The sequence below is a fragment of the Giraffa tippelskirchi genome, chromosome 8, assembly GCF_054371585.1.
Source record: "Giraffa tippelskirchi isolate mGirTip1 chromosome 8, T2T-mGirTip1v1.2.pri, whole genome shotgun sequence".
In the NCBI taxonomy this organism is placed as follows: Eukaryota; Metazoa; Chordata; class Mammalia; order Artiodactyla; family Giraffidae; genus Giraffa; species Giraffa tippelskirchi.
The window spans coordinates 139990867-140010435 of NC_137282.1; the positions used below are offsets into that span (position 1 = coordinate 139990867).

A 19569-nucleotide genomic window follows, 5' to 3' on the forward strand; every position below is an offset into this window, starting at 1 on the left:
CTGCAATGGGAAGGAATCACCATCATTTCCATTTTAGGCACTGATCTGAGGGCCAGAACTTTACCCAAAGCCACAGGAGAGTCACAGGACTGCCTCACATTTGAACTCAGCCCCCTAGTTTGCTGACCAAACCCCAGGCAACCATGTTGTACCATCTGTACATAGTCATCCCGTTTCCTGCCTTGAAGGGTAGCTACGGTTCAGCTGCAAGAAGAGTCAGTTCACTCAGTTCTCCTTTTGCAGCCAATTTGCACATGTTATTTTAAACGTATCCATTTGAAACAAATTGTATCAGCCCACAAAGCCCTCCCATATTGACCAAGACATTCTATAGTTAGGAAAGAAAGAAAAAACATTAATGCAGCATATTTCATTTGTATCAAATGCCTTCAGATGGATTTCCTTTGAATCTAAGCTGCTATGACGAAGTCTTAAAACTGCAGGTACAGGGTAAATTGCCCAATGACTCCCAAGGTCCTGATGCACAGAGACACCACACAGATGTCCCAGGAAGCCCTGTTTCATAGCATTTCCAGATTGCTCCATTGTAAAGCATTATGTGAAGCATGCATCTACTGAAACTGAGCCTAGTTTGGTTCTAACTAAAAGGAATCAAGTTAAAAGCCCTGGGATAAAAAGGCTGTGCTGGCTATAGCTCTTAACACTTCGCTCTGAAATCTTCAAACCTTGATGAGGGTGAAAAAACAGTAGGAGAAATACAGAGAGTCAACAAGTACATAAAAAGATGCTCAATATCAGTATAAAACTGGAAATGAAAATGAAAAACACAATGAGATACCATATCACACCTGCTAGAGTGGCTATTCTCAAAAAGACAACAAATAACAAGGCCTGGCAAGGATTTGGAGAAAAGGAAACACTTGTGCCCTGCTGGTGGGTATGTAAGTTGATGCAGCCACTGTGGAAAACAGTATGGAAGTTCCTTAAAAAATTAAAAATAGAACTACCATATAATCCAGCAATTCCACTTCTGAGTATTTAGCTGAAGAAAACAAAAACACTACTTCAAAAAGATATATGCACCTCTATGTTCATTGCAGCATTATTTACAATAGCCAAGGCATGGAAACAACCTAAATGCCTATTAATACATGAATGGATAATTAAAATGTGATATTGCATGTATATATAGATATAGAGAGAGAGACAATGGAATATTGATAGTGATAAAATGTAATAGAATGAAATATTTCCATTTGCAACAACATGAATGAAACTTGAGAGCATAAGGCTAAGTGAAATGAGTCAGAGAAAGATAAATACCATATGATCTCACTTACAGAGGAATCTAAAAAACAAACAAAAGCAGACAAATCTGAGCTCACAGATATCAAGACCAGATTGATGTTAGCCTGAGGTGGGAAGTTGAGGGGTAGGTGAAATCGATGAAAGAGGTCAAAAGGTACACACTGCAGTTATAAAATGAATAAGGCATGGGGATGTGATGTACAGCATGGTGACTACAGTTAATAATCAGTCAGTCAGTTCAGTTGCTCAGTCATGTCCGACACTTTGCAACCCCATGGACTGCAGCATGCCAGGCCTCCCTGTCCATCACCAACTCCCGGGGCTTGCTCTAACTCATGTTCATTGAGTCGGTGATGACATCCAACCATCTCATCCTCTATCATCCCCTTCTCCTGCCTTCAATTTTTCCCAGCATCGGGATCATCAGTGTTGGCCAACTTCAGGTGGAAAGAATGAACTACTATGCAAATACTGATATAGATTATAAATGGTTCACATGAAGCAAGTTCTTTAGGCATGTGTTATGCAATCAAATAGCTAATATATGCAATCGGCAAAAAGGAAGTTAAGACAATAAAAATCGAGGCAATTTTTTGAATGTAATTAATTAAGGCACTTTCTTCATTTCATTATCAATTCAAAAAAATTTTTTTGAATATTTTTTGGTTTTCATTAGTCACAAGTGTCTTTAACCAAAATTGAAGCACATCAGTTCAGTTCAGTTCAGTCAGTCATGTCTGACTCTTCGCAGCCCCATGGACTGCAGCACACCTGGCTTCCCTGTCCATCACCAACTCCCAGAGCTTGCTCAAACTCATGTCCATCAAGTTGGTGATACCATCCAACCATCTCATCCTCTGTCATCCCCTTCTCCTCATGCCTTCAATCTTTCCCAGCATCAGGATTTTTTCCAGTGAGTCAGTTCTTCTCATCAGGTGACCAAAGTATTGGTGTTTCAGCTTAAGTCCTTCCAATGAGTATTCAGGGTTGATTTCCTTTAGGACTGACTGGTTTGATATCATTGCAGACCAAGGAACTCTCAAGAGTCTTCTCCAACACCACAGTTCGAAAGCATCAATTCTTTGATGCTCAGTTTTCTTTATGGTCCAACTCTCACATCTGTACATGACTACTGGAAAAACAATGGTTTTGATTATACGAACCTCTGTCAGCAAAGTAATGTTTATGCTTTTTTGTATGCTAGTAATATTGTATTGCATATTTGAAAGTATAATAGCTAGGTTAATGGATCTTAAAAGTTTCCATCACACAAGAAAAACATTTTTGCCTATCTCTGGTGACTATTGTAGTGATCATTTTGCAATATATACAAATATCAAATCATTACTCTGTACACCTGAAATTTACATTATGTCATCTATACCTCAATAAAATTGTTTTTAATTTTTAAAAAGGAAACTCTACAATGAACCTGGTAGTGGGCCAAGAGAAGATGCTTCATCTCAATAAACCAAGAATATGCATTACTACACTGTAGAAATCCCCAGTGTAACAGGCTAAAATGACCTGAGTGTCCTCAAAACTATGAAAGTGAAGTGAAAATGAAAATGTTACTCGCTCAGTCATCTCCAACTCTTTGTGACCCCATGTACTGTAGCCCATCAGACTACTCTGTCCATGGAATTCCCCAGGCAAGAATACTGAAGTGGGTAGCCATTTCCTTCTCCAGGGGATCTTCCCGACCCAGGGGTCAAACCCAAGTCACCTGCATTGCTGGCAGAATCTTTACCATCTGAGCCACCAAGACCACATTCCCAACTGCACCAGAAAAACATTCTCCCACAAAGTCAAAATACCAAGGAGAACAGAGGCAACCTAGTGAATAACTGCTACTTCCACCTCTGTATCCTTCCCTCTCCTTGCTGTTAGAAAGAAAAACACTTTAGTATGCTTTTTGAAGATAACAGAGGCAAAAGCCATCCCAGGTCTTCATTGCCCAGCTAATTCTTTCAGTAATTCAGTTTGCTTTGTATATAGAAGCAACCACTAGCTGTAAATAAAATTGAAACTTAGGCCTGACATCCAGCCATCTCTTTGGTTATCCCCTGCAATCCCAAAGAAACAACTAACGTGAATCAAATACTTATGCTGGCCCAGACCCTGTGCTTAAGGTTTTAGAAACATTCCCTCACTTAGTATCCAAAACATCCACAGGAGTTGGGCGATCCAGTGCAGTTTGGCTACACAACAGCAAGCAATAAATGTTAGCCATGTACCATCACTACTGCTGTTATTAAAACAGGTCTTACTCTAAGCGGAGAAACTTCAGGCTTACAGAGGCTGTGCAACTGGCCCAAGGTCACAGAAGCCAGTAAGAAGCAGAGCCCAGATTCAGACTCAGTTCTTTCTGGCTCAAAATCTTGCCAAGCATTTGACTGCTTTGGTATACACCACTAGACCAAGAAATAGAAAATCACATGAAAGGAAGCCAGTGCACTATTAAACAGCACAAGTTTCTGCTCCAGCCTCGTAAAGTGATGGCATTGTGAGTAATAAGAAACTACAGAACGTCTTCCTCTTGATAGCCCAACACCAAGGGACAAGGGGTTTCTAGAGTTCATCTTCCCCTAATGAACCCTTTATTAATCATTAGCTCTAGGCCACTTGATATCAAGCTGCTTGACCAACCAGGACAGAGTCATCGCTTCATTCAGAAAATAAAGATGCTTTTCCAACGACAGACCACAAGCCCCAAATCCTTGCCCAGAATGCATAATAGCGCAGACAAGAGGGTAACGTTCCGTCTTTGTTATTATGGCTCATCATAATTACTTGGAATAAAATAATAAATTTTAATTCAGCGATGCCTATGGCCGTTGGGCATCTTAACATAAAAGAACGAAAAATATAATTAACTAAATCAAGGCAATATGCCTATTTCCATCCCAGCTCATTAGTATTAATTGATTGGGTTAATTCTCTTTTGTGTTTAACAGTACCCCCCTAAAAAATATTTTTAAAATAAGAAAGAAGGAAGGAGGAATGGAAGGAAGAAATTGAAATGGTAAATAAACAAAAGTTCTAGGTCTTTCACTAATTAACATGAAATATTAAGAGATATAGCTGAAACTCTTATCATGGTCACAAAATAATATGCCATTTTCCCAAAAAGTTCAGGAATCAGTATATACAGCAGCATAAATAATGGCAAAAACTTAGTCTTTGGGGGCCATTTTCCAACTGCCTCAAATAAATTTATAATCCTCCTTTCTACTATAAGCTATGCTTATAAGAAAAAAAACAGTTCTATTTTATACATGGAACTATACGGAAGGCACAGGTAAGTTCAGAATTCTCAAGGGCCATATGTATAAGTGTTAGTTTTCCTGAAGGAGGAGCCTGGTGCCTGTATATATTAGGATTCTGGTTTCTGTGAGTGGAAAAATAATATGGAGGATGCAGTATCTTCATTAAGTGGTTCCAAATGCAGTTCTCAGGTGATCTAGTTTCACTTCTATTTAGACTAATCTTTTCAAAGTGTGTACATACTTTATGCAAAATATTTTCTTCATAATACTGTGGAAATGGCTTAGAAAGTACTTTCACTATAATATCTTGTTCGCTAAAATCTTTTGAAGGCATTATTTTTTGGCTTGAAATTTTTCACGCTTTGTCTCATCCCATAGATGGTGTCAAAGAACAAAGAAAATGTCACAGAGCTATTTTTCTGGTCATGAACGGGTATGAAAAAGATAGTAACAGATACTCAGAGAGTGAACTGCTGTTGGATTTTTCTTATCCTTCAAGTACTTTCACACCTGTTACGGACCCAGAGAAGACATTAGGGGTTTAGAACTACGCCATATCAACCAGAGTTGAGAGCTGGAGTTCTTCCCCGGGGAAAGTATTCTTCATATGCCTTTTAGAAACAGAAAAATAACTCAGCAGTGGATTTTTAACTCATGAAGATATACTTTTTTATGTAGATGTGTATATGTTTATACATGTGTATGTATGTGACTATATGTAAATTTATGTACCTATCCCTGGTGACTATTTTCATATATATACTAAATTTATGTATATACATGTACATATGTATATAGATAGATTTCACATGCACAACTAAGGACAGTAAAAGTAAATTAGTTGGGAAAAGTGATATTCAAGAGAGCAAGGATTTAAAATTTATCCAAGACTTCTTAAATTTCACCCAGGACCTGAATTCTACACCATTTCATTTGTCCATCCACTCAACAATCAGTACATGTTTTCTGAGCCCTCATCATGGGTCAGGCATGGTCCTAAACACTGAAGACACAGCAGTAAATAATTGATGGAAATTCTTTGCCTTTTTGAGCTTATCCTAGCAAAGGAAATAGACTGTATATAAACATGTACACTTATAGTATGTCATGTGGTGATGGTAAGTGCTATGAAGAAAAGTGAAGCAAAAGAAAAGGATAGAGTAGTAGATTATAATTTTAGAAAAGATAGCCAGTAAGTCCTCTGTAATAAGTTGACATTTTCTCAAACAGAGAATGAAATAAGTGAGCTAGTCACATGAACATCTGGAAAAAGAATATTCTAGGCAAAAGTCATTATGTGCAAAGGCCTTGAGGCAGGTGTGTCCCTGGTATATTCACAGAAGAGCTGGAGCAGAGTGAATGAGGAAGACAAGGTCAATGAAGGGATTTGAAGTTTAATAATGGTGTGAAACTTACTCCTAATGAGTTGAGAAGCCACTGGGATAGGGGTGGGTTGAAAAAAGAATAATATCTGACATATTTTAAAGGATGTGGATAATGAGTTATTGGGGGTTATTTTACTATACAGCATAAAAGTCAAATACCAATTGCTTAAACACATGAAGGTATTCTTTTCTACCACAAAAAGTGACTTCAGAGGTGGGCAGCCCCAGGTGCCACACTAGTATGCAACTCAAAAGTCGTCCTGGTCCTGGGTGTCTTCCATTCTTCTATTTCCCCATTCTTAAGGTGTCAATTCATAGTCCAAGATGGCAGCTGAAAATGTAGCAATCATATTTACATTCCAGGAAGCAGAGAAGAGAAAGAAGGAAGGAAAAGTAGGACATGGCTCCACCTAGGTCAGCCCTACTTTAGGACATGTCCTAGGTGTCCTGCACCATGCTTCCCCTTACATCTCACTGGCCAGCTTTTAGCCACAGGCTGTCTACTCACAAAGAAGATGAGGAAATACAGCATTTTAGCTGGGTATACTGCTGCCCCAAATAAAAACTTAGGTTCTGCTACTGAAGAAGGCCAAAAAATTAGAACACAGAAACCAACAAAGAAGTTGTTTGAGATGGTCTCATCCAAAAAGTTATGTTGATTAGGACTAGGTTGGTACAATGGGACACATGTTGGAGATTCAGACACAGCAAGAGTCACTGATGGATTGCTCATGGGATATTAGATAAAGAAAGATGTCTAGGATGCTGCCAAGATTTTTGGCCTGAGCCACTGGCTTACCAAGTAGCTCAGTGGTAAGCGATCCACCTGCCAATGTAGGAGCTGAAGGAGACATGAGTTCAATCCCTGGGTTGGGAAGATCCATTGGAGGAGGAAATGGCAATCCACTCCAGGATTTCTTGCCTGGAGAATCCCATGGACAGAGAAGCCTGGTGGGCTACAGTCCATGGGGTCACAAATAGTCAGACATGACTGAGTGACTGAACACGTATGCACTGGCTACCAAGTGAGATGGGAAAGTCCCTCCCACTTTGAGTCTGTGCATATATTGATATCTACACAATTAAAACTTGTCTCAGGGACAAAGTACATGCTTTTCATCTCCTCTCCACTAACTCTAATCTTACATCCTGGACACTTGGATTATTCCCATCCACATCCTGCCTTATCTTCTACAACATGTTTTATCTTATTTTCTTTTAAGATTTTTTATGTGGACCATTTTTAATGTCTTTATCGAATTTGTTACAATATTTTTTATGTTTTGGTTTTTTGACCATGGGGCATATGAAATCTTCCCTAGCCAGGGATCAAACCCATACCCCTGCTTTGGAAGGGGAGTCTTAACCACTGGACCATCAGGGAAATCCTTACATTTCAGAACTAGACATTTTACTCTTCTATACTTGCTGCCTAACTACTTTTTCTTTAGTAGTAACGCACATTATTTGTATTAAGTGTTACACTTCACTTCTTCTTATGTCTCATACAGAGTTCCTAGGCCATTTAGTAAGTATTCGCAAGTAATCTGTTGCACCAAATTTCATCTGCGTCCTTTCCCAGGTCTCATACTTTCCAGAAGCTATGACCCATAAATCTGTGATGAAAATCTCAATTTCTAGGCAACCCTGTTCCATGCCAACAACTCCTGTTTGTTCAGAAACTGGTGTCCACCACTTACCTTCACAATCCTACCAATGGTCTTACTTCCCAAGAGAGAGGGGAGATCCTTCACATAACAGTCTTTCCCTCTCCACAGGATGAGGGTTTGTCCTTCTAAACTTAGTCACTTATACTAAATAATGAGAGTGAAGTACTGAGCCAGGAATACTTAGAAAAACCACTACTGAAAGGTGACAGGTTGGAGCAAGTATTTGGGATACCTGGATCTTGAAATCTCCAAGAGTGGAAGTCAGATTGTGTATCCACCTGCCTCTGCCTTTCCCTTACTCTCTGCTTTCCCTCTGATGCCTCTTCTTTATCTTTAGTCTCTGGCCCTATGGACAAATACCATTCTTTGATGGAACATTTACCTGGGGCTACTAGGAAATCCAGACACTCGGATGGGCTGAGTTTGAGGACTTTTAGCTTGGAAACTTCTCCCAAATGGTATCAAGGTTAGGAAAAGACCCTAGAGTGCCTGACGGGCATCCCATCCTCCAACAGAATTTGACTCCTGTGGTGAGAGTCCTGGTTAGAGGCCTGAAAAGAGCATCTTTTCCCTGAGCTGAGACTTGAAGTCTGTAATTTTCCTTTGTCATTGCCAGTCCTTAGGTAGCTGCTAGCTGTCAATAAGTCAGCACTCCCCATAGCCACTGGCTACGCACATGCACACACCACAAAGACAAGTCAGGAACCCAAGCTCACAGACCCTTTTCCTAAAGGGTACTAATTAAGTGATTTGCCTGAAAACTTCTCCTTGCTGCCAGAGGGGGAAAAAAAATGCTTCCAGAGTAAAGAATGTAAAATTCTTAATGAGTCCACCTTTAAGAGATGGGTAGTCACACTCCATCAGCTTATTCCCTGGAAAATATTTTACTCTCCCTCATACAGCCACCCTCTTACTTTAACAAGAACAAACGCTCCTATAAATGTTAAATATATTTATAGTAAAGAATGGTGCTTTAGTGCCATTTTATAGATCTCCATAACTAATCACATTTCCCAAGTAATTTTCATTTGCCAGTGAACAAGAGTCCCTTTGATAACCATTCCTTATTATCTGCTGCAGAAGTAGGCAATGATTTTTATTCTCATTTAACAGATAAGGAAACAAATGCATGAGGAGGTTGAAAAAACTGACATAGTCACTTGGTGGTGGGGTGGAGGAATTAAAATTTGAATTCTCAATCTCTCCCAAATTCCCAGACCCTAGAGCTATGTGGCCGGTTTTGCAATAAGGAAGCCTATTTATATGACTTTCCACGGGACCAGGAAGTCAAAACCACAACAGGGTAAAAGCATGAAGGCACTGCCTTCTTGGCAGGGAATTTCAAAGGCAGCAGCATTAACTGATTTCAGAACCTTTTGCTATATTGTGGGTGCTGCCGGGGACAAGCATGAATACAAAGGGCTTGAATAAAGAAGCGTATTCTTGGAGAACACTGTTTACCCTTTTGTACTTGAAAAACTAAAATAATCAAGCTCTACGTTTTTAAGAGTCAAAAGAAAAGGCTTTCATTTTGAACCCTCTGACCACTTCTTCCTTTCATAGTGAAATCTCAATTTGTTCTGAGAATAAAGTGTCAACCAGGTGCTGGAACTTATCCAAAATGTCCCCCAGACCCCTGCCTCTAAAATGACAGGATCATATGTAATAATGCCACCCCCATCTCCAAACACGAACCCTTCACGTGGAGGGAGTTGAGGATGCTGGTGTTGGTGTCCAACAGAAGCAGCTGGCCCTTCTCCACCGTGACGTTGTCGCCCTCTTGTGGCAGTCTCTTGGGAAACCAGCTGTGAGCCCTGGACCACCTCCCGCAGAAGTGAAAGATAAAGTTGCCCTGGAAAACAGGTTTTGTTATTTTATTTTGCTTTATTTAAACGCAGGATAGTCTGGGTGAGCCATCAAAACAGAAACTCCTTAAACTCAAATTAATTTAAATTTAATTTTAAACCTCTCAATAAAATGAATCACCTTCCTACAACTAACTCCAAAAGGGGAAAATATGGAAGGGGCAAAGTCGTACTTGAAAGGCCTCTGTGTTCAGCCTCTGGAGTTCTCCAATGACATGCTGCTAATGTTTTCTTACCTTTTTCCCCAGCACAGCCCCCTTATACCTATCAGATGGGACTGGTTCCATTTTTTATTTGTACAGACATGTATCGAGTCTTGGACAAAAACTCACAAATAGTCAGGAGCAGAGAGAATTTAAACGGGTTGGTTGCATTTCACTTTGTGTAACTGGTGCCATTTTTCACAGGCTCTACTGTGTGTTTCTGTTTTATAGGAAAACTCCTCTCTCCATGTGTTCAGATCCATCCTCCTACTTTGTCTCTTTTGATGTTATTGTTGCCTTTCCCTCTGTGCTAAGTGCATCCCAGGCAGCAAAGCTCATGAATGGGAAAAACGCCAGCTGACTTCAGATGACAACCCAGAACCTTTGAGGGAGGAGCCAGGAGCAGGACCCTGAGGAGCCCAGAGGAGGAAACACCCTTCACCCCACTCAGTCTCCCTCTCAGAGCTGTTGGTTCCCTGTTAATTTATGGTCACACTGAAGTCATGTGGTTTTCCAACCAAGGATGTGAAAATCACAGGAAGCAGTATCTGGCTCGTGAAAGAGGCAGTGAACAGGTCTAAATGTCCTGTGCAGCCATGGAACTGTAATTCTATGAAAGTAATGAAATCCTCTTGGAGAAGGTGATTAGCTCAATGTCATACAGATGACAAGGGCATGCCTCTCTCCCCACAGTTCTTCCCACCCAGATTCCAACCTAATGAGAAGCCCCGGTTCCTATAAAATAGATGCCTAGAAGGTCCTCTGGTAAGGTGTTAGAGGCAGATGAGAGAAGACCGTGCAGAAGGGGAGGGCATGTTTATAATACCAGTAACTGCACCTCCACAGAGAACAGTGCCCTGGAGTATTTCAGACAGAGAAAATAGAGAAATGTGCTCCTGGAAGAGTCAGCAGATTTTACCAGAGGATGTACTGACCCCCAGCTCCCTAGTCCCAGATTGTACTGAACCTCACCACCAACAAGGCTTGGGGATAAGGAAAAGCAGGATCTTTTCATTTTCTGCATCTACGAAGGAGATGTAACTCAGTGAGTCATCTCAATTTAAGAGATGGCAAGGCATTAGGCACAGTGATAAGTAGTCTCCGCACTAAGGGGGGAAAAAAAAAAGGTGTGGTACCCGAGCACTGTTGTGAGCTGTATGAAACACGCCCACAGGATAACCACTCACAGACTCAAAAAGTAGAAGGGAACTGTAGCTCTCTACTGATTTCCCACTGAAGCTAGGCACGGGGAGGTAAACATACAGAAATATCTCCTTATGAGGCTAGACATTCTACATTCATATAACACTTAAATTCGCTCCTGTACAATCCACAAAGAGAAAAGGGGCAGCGGCGATAGGAAGAAATTGGAGTGGAATAAAGTGGTGAGAAGATGGAAAAGACTGAAAGATGGTAAAGACAACTCCAGAGAAGGTTGTAAATCTGGTTGTAAACCAAATTATCTGTAAATCATCCCCAAGTCACTATGACAAGATACATGAAAAGCAAAAAACTTGGATTTCTAGAAGGTCAATAATGGAAAGGACTCTAGAGAAATCCTATCCCTATATTTAAAAAACGATACTTCGCACTGAGTTTCTCAGCCTAGAGCTGTTTAAGGTGGAGCTTCCTTCAGTGCCACCAGAACAGAGCCAAAAGCTCAAGAGGGATAAATTAGGAGCTTGGAATTAAGATACACAGTATTATATCTAAAGGAGATAAACAATAAGCACCTACTGTATAGCACAGGGAACTATATTCAACATCTTGTAATAATCTAGACTGGTTCCAAATCAGGAAAGGAGTACGTCAAGGCTGTATATTGTCATCCTGCTTATTTAACTTATATGAGAATACATCAGGAGAAATGCTAGGCTGGATGAAACACAAGCTGGAATAGAGATTGCCAGGAGTAATATCAATAACCTCAGATATGCAGATGACACCACTCTTATGGCAGAAAGTGAAGAGGAATTAAAGAGCCTCTTGATGAAAGTGAAAGAGGAGAATGAAAAAGTTGGCTTAAAACTCAACATTTAGAAAACTAAGATCATGGCATCTGGTCCCATCACTTCATGGCAAATAGATGGGGAAACAATGGAAACAGTGACAGACTTTATTTTTTTGGGCTCCAAAATCACTGCAGATGGTGATTGCAGCCTTGAAATTAAAAGACGCTTGCTCCTTGGAAGAAAAGTTATGATCAACTTAGACAGCATATTAAAAAGCAAAGACATTACTTTGCCAGCAAGGGTCCATCTAGTAAGTTCAGTTCAGTTCAGTCACTCAGTCGTGTCCAACTCTTTGCAACCCCATGAATCGCAGCACGCCAGGCCTCCCTGTCCATCACCAGCTCCCAGAGTTTACCCAAACCCATGTCCATCGAGTCAGTGATGCCATCCAACCATCTCATCCTCTGTTGTCCCCTTCTCCTCCTACCCCTAATCCTTCCCAGCATTAGGGTCTTTTCCAATGAGTCAACTCTTCGCATGAGGTGGCCAAAGCATTGGAGTTTCAGCTTCAACATCAGTCCTTCCAATGAACACCCAGGATTGATCTCCTTTAGGATGGACTGCTTGGATCTCCTTGCAGTCCAAGGGACTCTCAAGAGTCTTCTCCAACACCACAGTTCAAAAGCATCAATTCTTCGGCACTCAGCTTTCTTCACCATCCAACTCTCACATCCATACATGACCACTGGAAAAACCATAGCCTTGACTAGATGGATCTTTGTTGGCAAAGTAACGTCTCTGCTTTTAAATATGCTGTCTAGGTTGGCCATAACCTTCCTTCCAAGGAGTAAGCGTCTTTTAATTTCATGGCTGCAATCACCATCAGCAGTGATCTTGGAGCCCCAAAAAATAAAGTCTGACACTGTTTCCACCGTTTCCCCATGTATTTCCCATGAAGTGATGGGACCAGATGCCATGAACTTAGTTTTCTGAACGTTGAGCTTTAAGCCAACTTTTTCACTCTCCTCTTTCACTCTCATCAAGAGGCTCTTTAGTTCTTCCCTTTCTGCCATAAGGGTGGTGTCATCTGCATATCTGAGGTTATTGATATTTCTCCCAGCAATCTTGATTCCAGCTTGTGTTTCTTCCAGCCCAGCATTTCTCATGATGTACTCTGCATATAAGTTAAATAAGCAGGGTGACAGTATACAGCCTTGACATACTCCTTTTCCTATTTGGAACCAGTGTGTTGTTCCATGTCCAGTTCTAACTGTTGCTTCCTGACCTGCATACAGGTTTCTCAAGAGACAGGTCAGATGGTCTGGTATTCCCATCTCTTTCAGAATTTTCCACAGTTTATTGTGATCGTCTAGTCAAGGCTATGGTTTTTCCAGTAGCCATGTATGGATGTGAGAGCTGGACTATGAAGAAAGCTGAGCACCTAAGAATTGATGCCTTTGAACTGTGGTGTTGGAGAAGACTCTTGAGAGTTTCTTAGACTGAAAGGAAATCCAAACAGTCCATCCTAGAGGAAATCAGTCCTGAATATTCACTGGAAGGACTGCTGCTGAAGCTGAAACTCCAATACTTTGGCCACCTCATGCAAAGAATTGACTCATTTGAAAAGACCCTGATGCTGGGAAAGATTGAAGGTGGGAGGAGAAGGGGACAACAGAGGATGAGATGGTTGGATGGCATCACTGACTCAATGGACATGAGTTTGAGTAAACTCTGGGAGTTGGTGATGGACAGGGAGGCCTGGCATGCTGCGATTCATGGGGTCACAAAGAGTTGGACACGACTGAGCAACTGAACTGAATAATCTAGAAAAGAAAAGTATCTGTAAAAGAATATATATGTGTGAGTGTGTTTGTATATATAAGTGTATATGCATATATATGTATTTATGTACATATACATATTTATAAAATGTGCTGTGTGTGCTAAGTCGCTTCAATCATGTCCAACTCTTTTTCGACCCTATAGTCTGTAGCCTACCAGGCATCTCTGTCCGTGGGATTCTCCGGGCAAGAATACTGGAGTGGGTTGCCATGCCCCCCTCCAGGGGATCTTCCCAACCCAGGAATCAAACTCATGTCTCTCATGTCTCCTGCATTGGCAGGTGGGTTCTTTACCACTAGCGCCACTTGGGAAGCCCTTTATTCAGTGTGGTACATTTCAAATAGTTATCAATGCTAAGCATTAACTTTTATAAGATCTAAGCTTCTCTCTGCCCAAAACTTTTCCTTACCATAATAAAGGTATCTTGAAATTATATAAAATGTTATCGATAATTCATGCCTATTACAAAACAATGACTAAATACTAAAAGGCCTAAAACATTAATGGATCCTCAAGTGTCTGACAGCACCTTGGGAAGTAGAAGAGTCAACTACCTCCACGATTTCAAGTTATCAGGGAATCCATGGTAATATGTATCCCGCTGTAAGAATTTTAGCTCTTTATTTTCACAGCAGACACAATGGTAGTATAATCCCATTCCACGGGCTTCCTAGGCAATAACTGCATGAGACAGGGGAGGTGGCCCACTTTCCAAGATCTTTATCCTTCCATTCCTATCACTTTGATCCAATCAAGCAAAAAAGAATGCTGACAGCTTCATTAAAAAGACTCCTTGTCCATACATTTGAAAGACTCTCAGTTGATACCGATGTAGTGTTTTAGGTGCGAGCCAGGCTCTGTGCCACCAACTCAACTCCCAGGTCAGTGCAAGTTTCACTTTCACCAAATCACACCTCTTTCTATCATAGTCCCCAAGGTGTTCAGCCTTTATTTCTGGTTTTCGTCTTCGAGATAAACAAATCATTCATTCCCATTCTGCAGATAAAGAAAATATGCCTATGGGCATATGGGGGCATATGAGGGGGGGATAAAAATAAAGATTTGGAAACTATCCAGAACACAACCTCATTTTTACCTCAGAACCTACAGCCCCAAATAAGCCAAAACAAAAACCCCAAAACAAATAAAACACAAGCAAAAACTTTCCTGGCTCAGCGAGAAGAGCATGCAATTTGTTTTTTTCTTTGCAGCTTGTCAGCACTTCTCTGAACTTCAGGGAATGTGCAGTGTCTGCAAATCTTACGTGTCACCTTAAATGTATTTGCAACACCACCAGAGTTATCTTGAAAGAAACCATTGATCAGCAAGTTGGAACACCAGGCAGAGCAAAGACCTATTTGCGAGCATCTGTGTTAAGCAGAGATGGTGGAGCAGGCAGGGTGTGGGGATCTTTCTAGCAACAGTGTCTCCTGGATGACAAAGACAAGGAGGAGCTAGCTGACACCTCCCCAGAATGCCTGCTTCAGCAAACTAGTCCTGGAAATAGGAAAAGACAGGTCCCTATCACTGACACTCTCTCCACCTTTTACACAGCTCTGCTTTCTCCAAAGAATTTACTTACCATCACTGAAACATTGTGTCTTGTTCACAGTTACTTAAGCCCCAGTTGAATGTAAGTTTCAGGAGAACATCTTGGTTTTCTGATGTATTCCAGTTACTGTTGTTGTTTAGTCCCTAAGTCGTGACTACCTCTTTTCAACCCCATGGACTGTAGCCCATGAAGCTCCTCCGTCCATGGGATTTTCCAAGCAAAAAAACTCAAATGGGTTGCATTTCCTTCTTCAGGGATCTTCCCAACCCAGGGATTAAACCCTGGTCTCCTGCATTGGTGGGCGTGTTTTTTACCACTGAGCCACTAGGGAAGCCCTTGTATTGCAGTATCTACAACAATACCTGGCACATAGTAGTTACCCCCCCAAATATGTTTGAATACTCAACTCTTTTGTGGGCTCATATCGCTAACCCATAATTTAAAATATTGTTTTAATAACTAAAATAATCTAATATGAAGCTGCAATTTTTTCTCCTTTTTTCAGTGATCTTTCACATAGAAATGTTTTAAATTTTTATGAAACCAAATGTATTGACCTTTTCTTTTGTAACATTCCCCCATTCTTTTACACATAAGACTTCCTTCTTTCATTCTGACACAAATAGCACTTCTAACATGTGTTCTTCTTGATTTGTAGGATTTTACATTTGTATGTTAATCCTTAACTCATTTAGAATTTATGTTGGTGGGAAGTTTTCCATTTATCCTTATTTTTTATCTTAGCTTTGTTTTCCCCCAAATAGTGAAATGACTTCATACCATTTATTAAATACAACTTGCTCTCCCAATTAAGAGTCTTGGCTATTTTTATAATTGCATTATAATATTGGGTGATATTTTGCATGGTGGCCAATTAAAAACCCAAACCTTTCCTGAATAAGCTAGTGTAAAGGTATTTCTTTTAGATACATGTGACCTCATCCTTGTTCTTAAGATGCTTGTGTTATTGAAAAAAAGATAAATAGCTTGGTAATTAATATAAAGCGTGATTAATTCAATAATTAAAAGTATAAGCAGGGTACTATGGGAGTTCAGAAAATTAGATGGCTAACTCTGGTAAAGACTGCCTTACAGGTAATATCCAGTGTGTTAATTACCTTTCCTTTTTTCAACCTGGACACTATACATAAATTAACACAGGCTGAGATTATTTCAGCTGATTATGAAACCCAAAAAATGCTCACTGTAGGAAAAGCCAACCACTTACAGATCCAGGATTACAAATAGCGCCCCTGACCTCTAAACTAATAACTCCTTAGGGAACAAAAAGGAAATTAAATTAGTTTGGCTTGATTTGTTCTTACTGGGCTCATGCTTGCTCTCAGTGATCACTTCTTCTCTCGGTGCTTATAAACCCTTCACGATGATGAGATAACGTGTGAAAGTCCCCCACACACACACTGCCCAGCACATCGATGACTCAAAGAAATGTCAGTAACACCTTCTGCCAGCAACTGGGACCCAATTCACACTCAACTTTGTCCCTGTTAGAAAACCGGGCAATTCACCAGCTTCTTTCCCTTCTGTGAACATCCTACATGCCATGATTTCTCAAAGAATACTGATGTTAGCTCAGTGCCTCATCCAGGTAAGTTATTTTAGCACTCTTGAGTTTAAGGAACTAGTACAGTCTGCTGCTGCTGCTAAGTCGCTTCAGTCGTGTCCGACTCTGTGCGACCCCATAGACGGCAGCCCACCAGGCTCCCCCATCCCTGGGATTCTCCAGGCAAGAATACTGGAGTGGGTTGCCATTTCCTTCTCCAGTGCGTGAAAGGGAAAAGTGAAAGTGAAGTTGCTCAGTCGTGTCCGACTTCTAGCGACCCCATGGACTGTAGCCTACCAGGCTCCCCTGTCCTTGGGATTTTCCAGGCAAGAGTACTGGAGTGGGGTGCCATTGCCTTCTCCAGTACAGTCTGCAGACAGAACAAATCTGCAGAAATTTTCTTCATCTTCTCTTCCACTTGAATCTCCAAATCTCCTTAAATAATATCTCTTCTGAATTATAAGCCTGAAGACCATTCCATGAACTGTCTCCTACACCCCAGCACAGTGCTAGATGTTTGACTTACAGTATCACTCACCCTCACAACTGAAAAACCTACAGTTACCCTCTCTACTTTAAATTTTTGAAATATTAAATTTTAAAGATTATTCATAATGGCTAACATTTTTGAGTGCACTTAACAGTATAATACATATATACATTATACATATATAATATATACGTACATATATATTATGTATATATAATATATATAACTGAATCACTTTTCTGTATGGTAGAAATTAACACTGTAAATCAACTATACTTCAATAAAATTTTAAAAAAACAAGTATTATCTCACTCAATCATCATAGACTCTTTTCAATCTCCTTGCCTGAAGGAGCAGATGAATCTCTGGATTCAACAAATATTTATTGACCACAAAATAAAACAAAACCCTGATATTGGGGAGCTTATATCTTAGGGAGATAAATAAAAATAAATAAATCACGTGATCTGAAAAGCAAAAGCAAGGGGAAGTAGAACAGAAGTGCCAGTGTGGGAGAATCTATTTCATATTGAGTGATCAGGGACCAGCCTTTCAGATAAAAGATGGGAGCAGAGGTGGAGTGTGAGCCAGAGGTGTTCTGAGAAAGGAGATGTGGGAAATGCTGCAAGCTCAGCAAGGAGCCCAGAGAGGGCGGCTGGGTCTGGAGGCAGGAAATTTGCACAGCTCTGTAATCTTCCTGCTGAAGAAGGACATTCAGTCATTTTCCCCACTGCATAAAGACCTCAAGTTCTTCATGTCACAGAGAAAAGAATCAAGTAAAACATTCAGTAGTCTATAACAGGGTTCACAAACTACAGCTGAAATAAAAATAAAGTTTTGTTGGAACATCGGTTCGACCCTTCACTTAAATACTGTTTTATGGCTGTTTTCTGTTTGTGACAGAGACCCTATGGCCCACCAAAGCTAAAAGATCTACTACCTGGTTCTTTATAGAAAAAAATTGCTTACTCTGATATATTCTGATTTATATAATCAGTATAATAATAATAACTGATATTGTCTAAGTACCTAAAATATGCTCAGTACACTACATCTATAGGATCCCTGGGTGACTCAGTGGTAAAGAATCCACCGGCCATTGCAGGACAGTCAGATTCAATACCTGGGTGAGGAAGATCCCCTGGAGAAGAAAATGGCAACCGACTCCAGTATTTTTGCCTGGAAAAATCCCATGGACAGAAGAGCCCAGTGGGTTACAGTCCATGGGGTCGCAAAAGAGTCGGACACGACTTCGTTACTAATCAACAATAGTATATCTATATTCCATCAATACTGAAATATATTTAAAATAGAGCCTTCTACAATTAAAAATAAACAATTATAATACAACTATCTAAGAATTTGGGGACTGGAAAGCAAAAGACTATACACTGAAATACTGGAAAATGGTTCAATTCTCTTCATTTTCCAGTAAGCAATAAGCCAGGTCTCTGAAGGCTACATAAGGGCAAGTGGAAGTGAGAGGGTGTGTGTGTGTGTCACCTGGGCATGCACACATACACACATAAGGCCAAATCAGAAGATTGACAGATACACGCTAGCCTTTTCCACAGAGCTGACATACTGCCATTTAACCAGCGAGCGCAGAGCACGTGTTTCTGTTCCCAGTCACTAGTAAGAGACAAGGTTAACATTTTAAGTGATGGACTACAGCATGTTATTTCCCCATGCAATGGACCCGTGACTGCACCACCTTCGAAAACACTTAATTTCAGTGATTGAATACACGGGAGCTCACTTTCCCTGCTATGAACCTTTTGACAGCTCCTCAGTTTCATGTACCAGGGGAACCTTTTTCTTCCTCCTTTTCTTTTTCCCTCCCCTTTATACCTGAAGGGAAGCAAAATGACTATGTGGGGGCAGAAAGAAAAGGAGGAAGCCGAGAGAATGAAAACCAGTTTGTAAGCATCCCTGTATTTTACAATAGCCGTATTCACTGCCATCTGCTCTAATTACTTTTAATGTTTGGGCTACCATCTTCATACAATAGAAATAATGATCTCCTCAAGGGCAAAAAAAAAAATGTTTTTTACAGAAACAAACAAAAGTTGATTACATTTAGCTCCCAGGCTAAAGAAGCATCAAGCTACTTTGTAATGAACAATCAATTAAGAAAGTGGGTAGGTTTCTGATGAACACAAACAAATTGAGTCTTCTCCATGGTTTCCTCCTCTTTCCTCCTTACCCCACCTCTTTGGAGGATTCGTGCCCACAGCTCACAGAGGGCAAGGACATGCCCAGGCACATTTCTAGGTCTGAGGTGACACCATACCAATTCCTTACATTTGGATCACAGCCAAAGTCAAGTCTTCTTCCAGTGCTTGTGTGGCCATCAGGTATGGCCAGTTTTGAGAAACACTGAATATAGAGATAGGTAGTCTGCCAAGAGTAAAAATTCTCTCTCCTGAGTTAAGTTCCCCAGAGACCGCCTCAAACCTGAACCCCTCATTGGAAGCTAGAACTAACAGCCTCATTAAAGCCTTCAGG

At 40.5% G+C, this 19569-nt stretch overlaps 1 protein-coding gene across 1 annotated transcript in view; it reads right to left on the reverse strand.

Moving 5' to 3' along the window:
- The window catches only part of PKHD1 (PKHD1 ciliary IPT domain containing fibrocystin/polyductin), a 456545-nt gene that overhangs the window by 288673 nt on the left and 148303 nt on the right, over positions 1–19569 (reverse strand). Inside the window, exon 41 of the mRNA XM_081523421.1 lies at positions 9289–9445. Within this exon, the coding sequence (XP_081379547.1) occupies positions 9289–9445 (157 nt within the window). The remainder of the gene's footprint in view (positions 1–9288; positions 9446–19569) is intronic.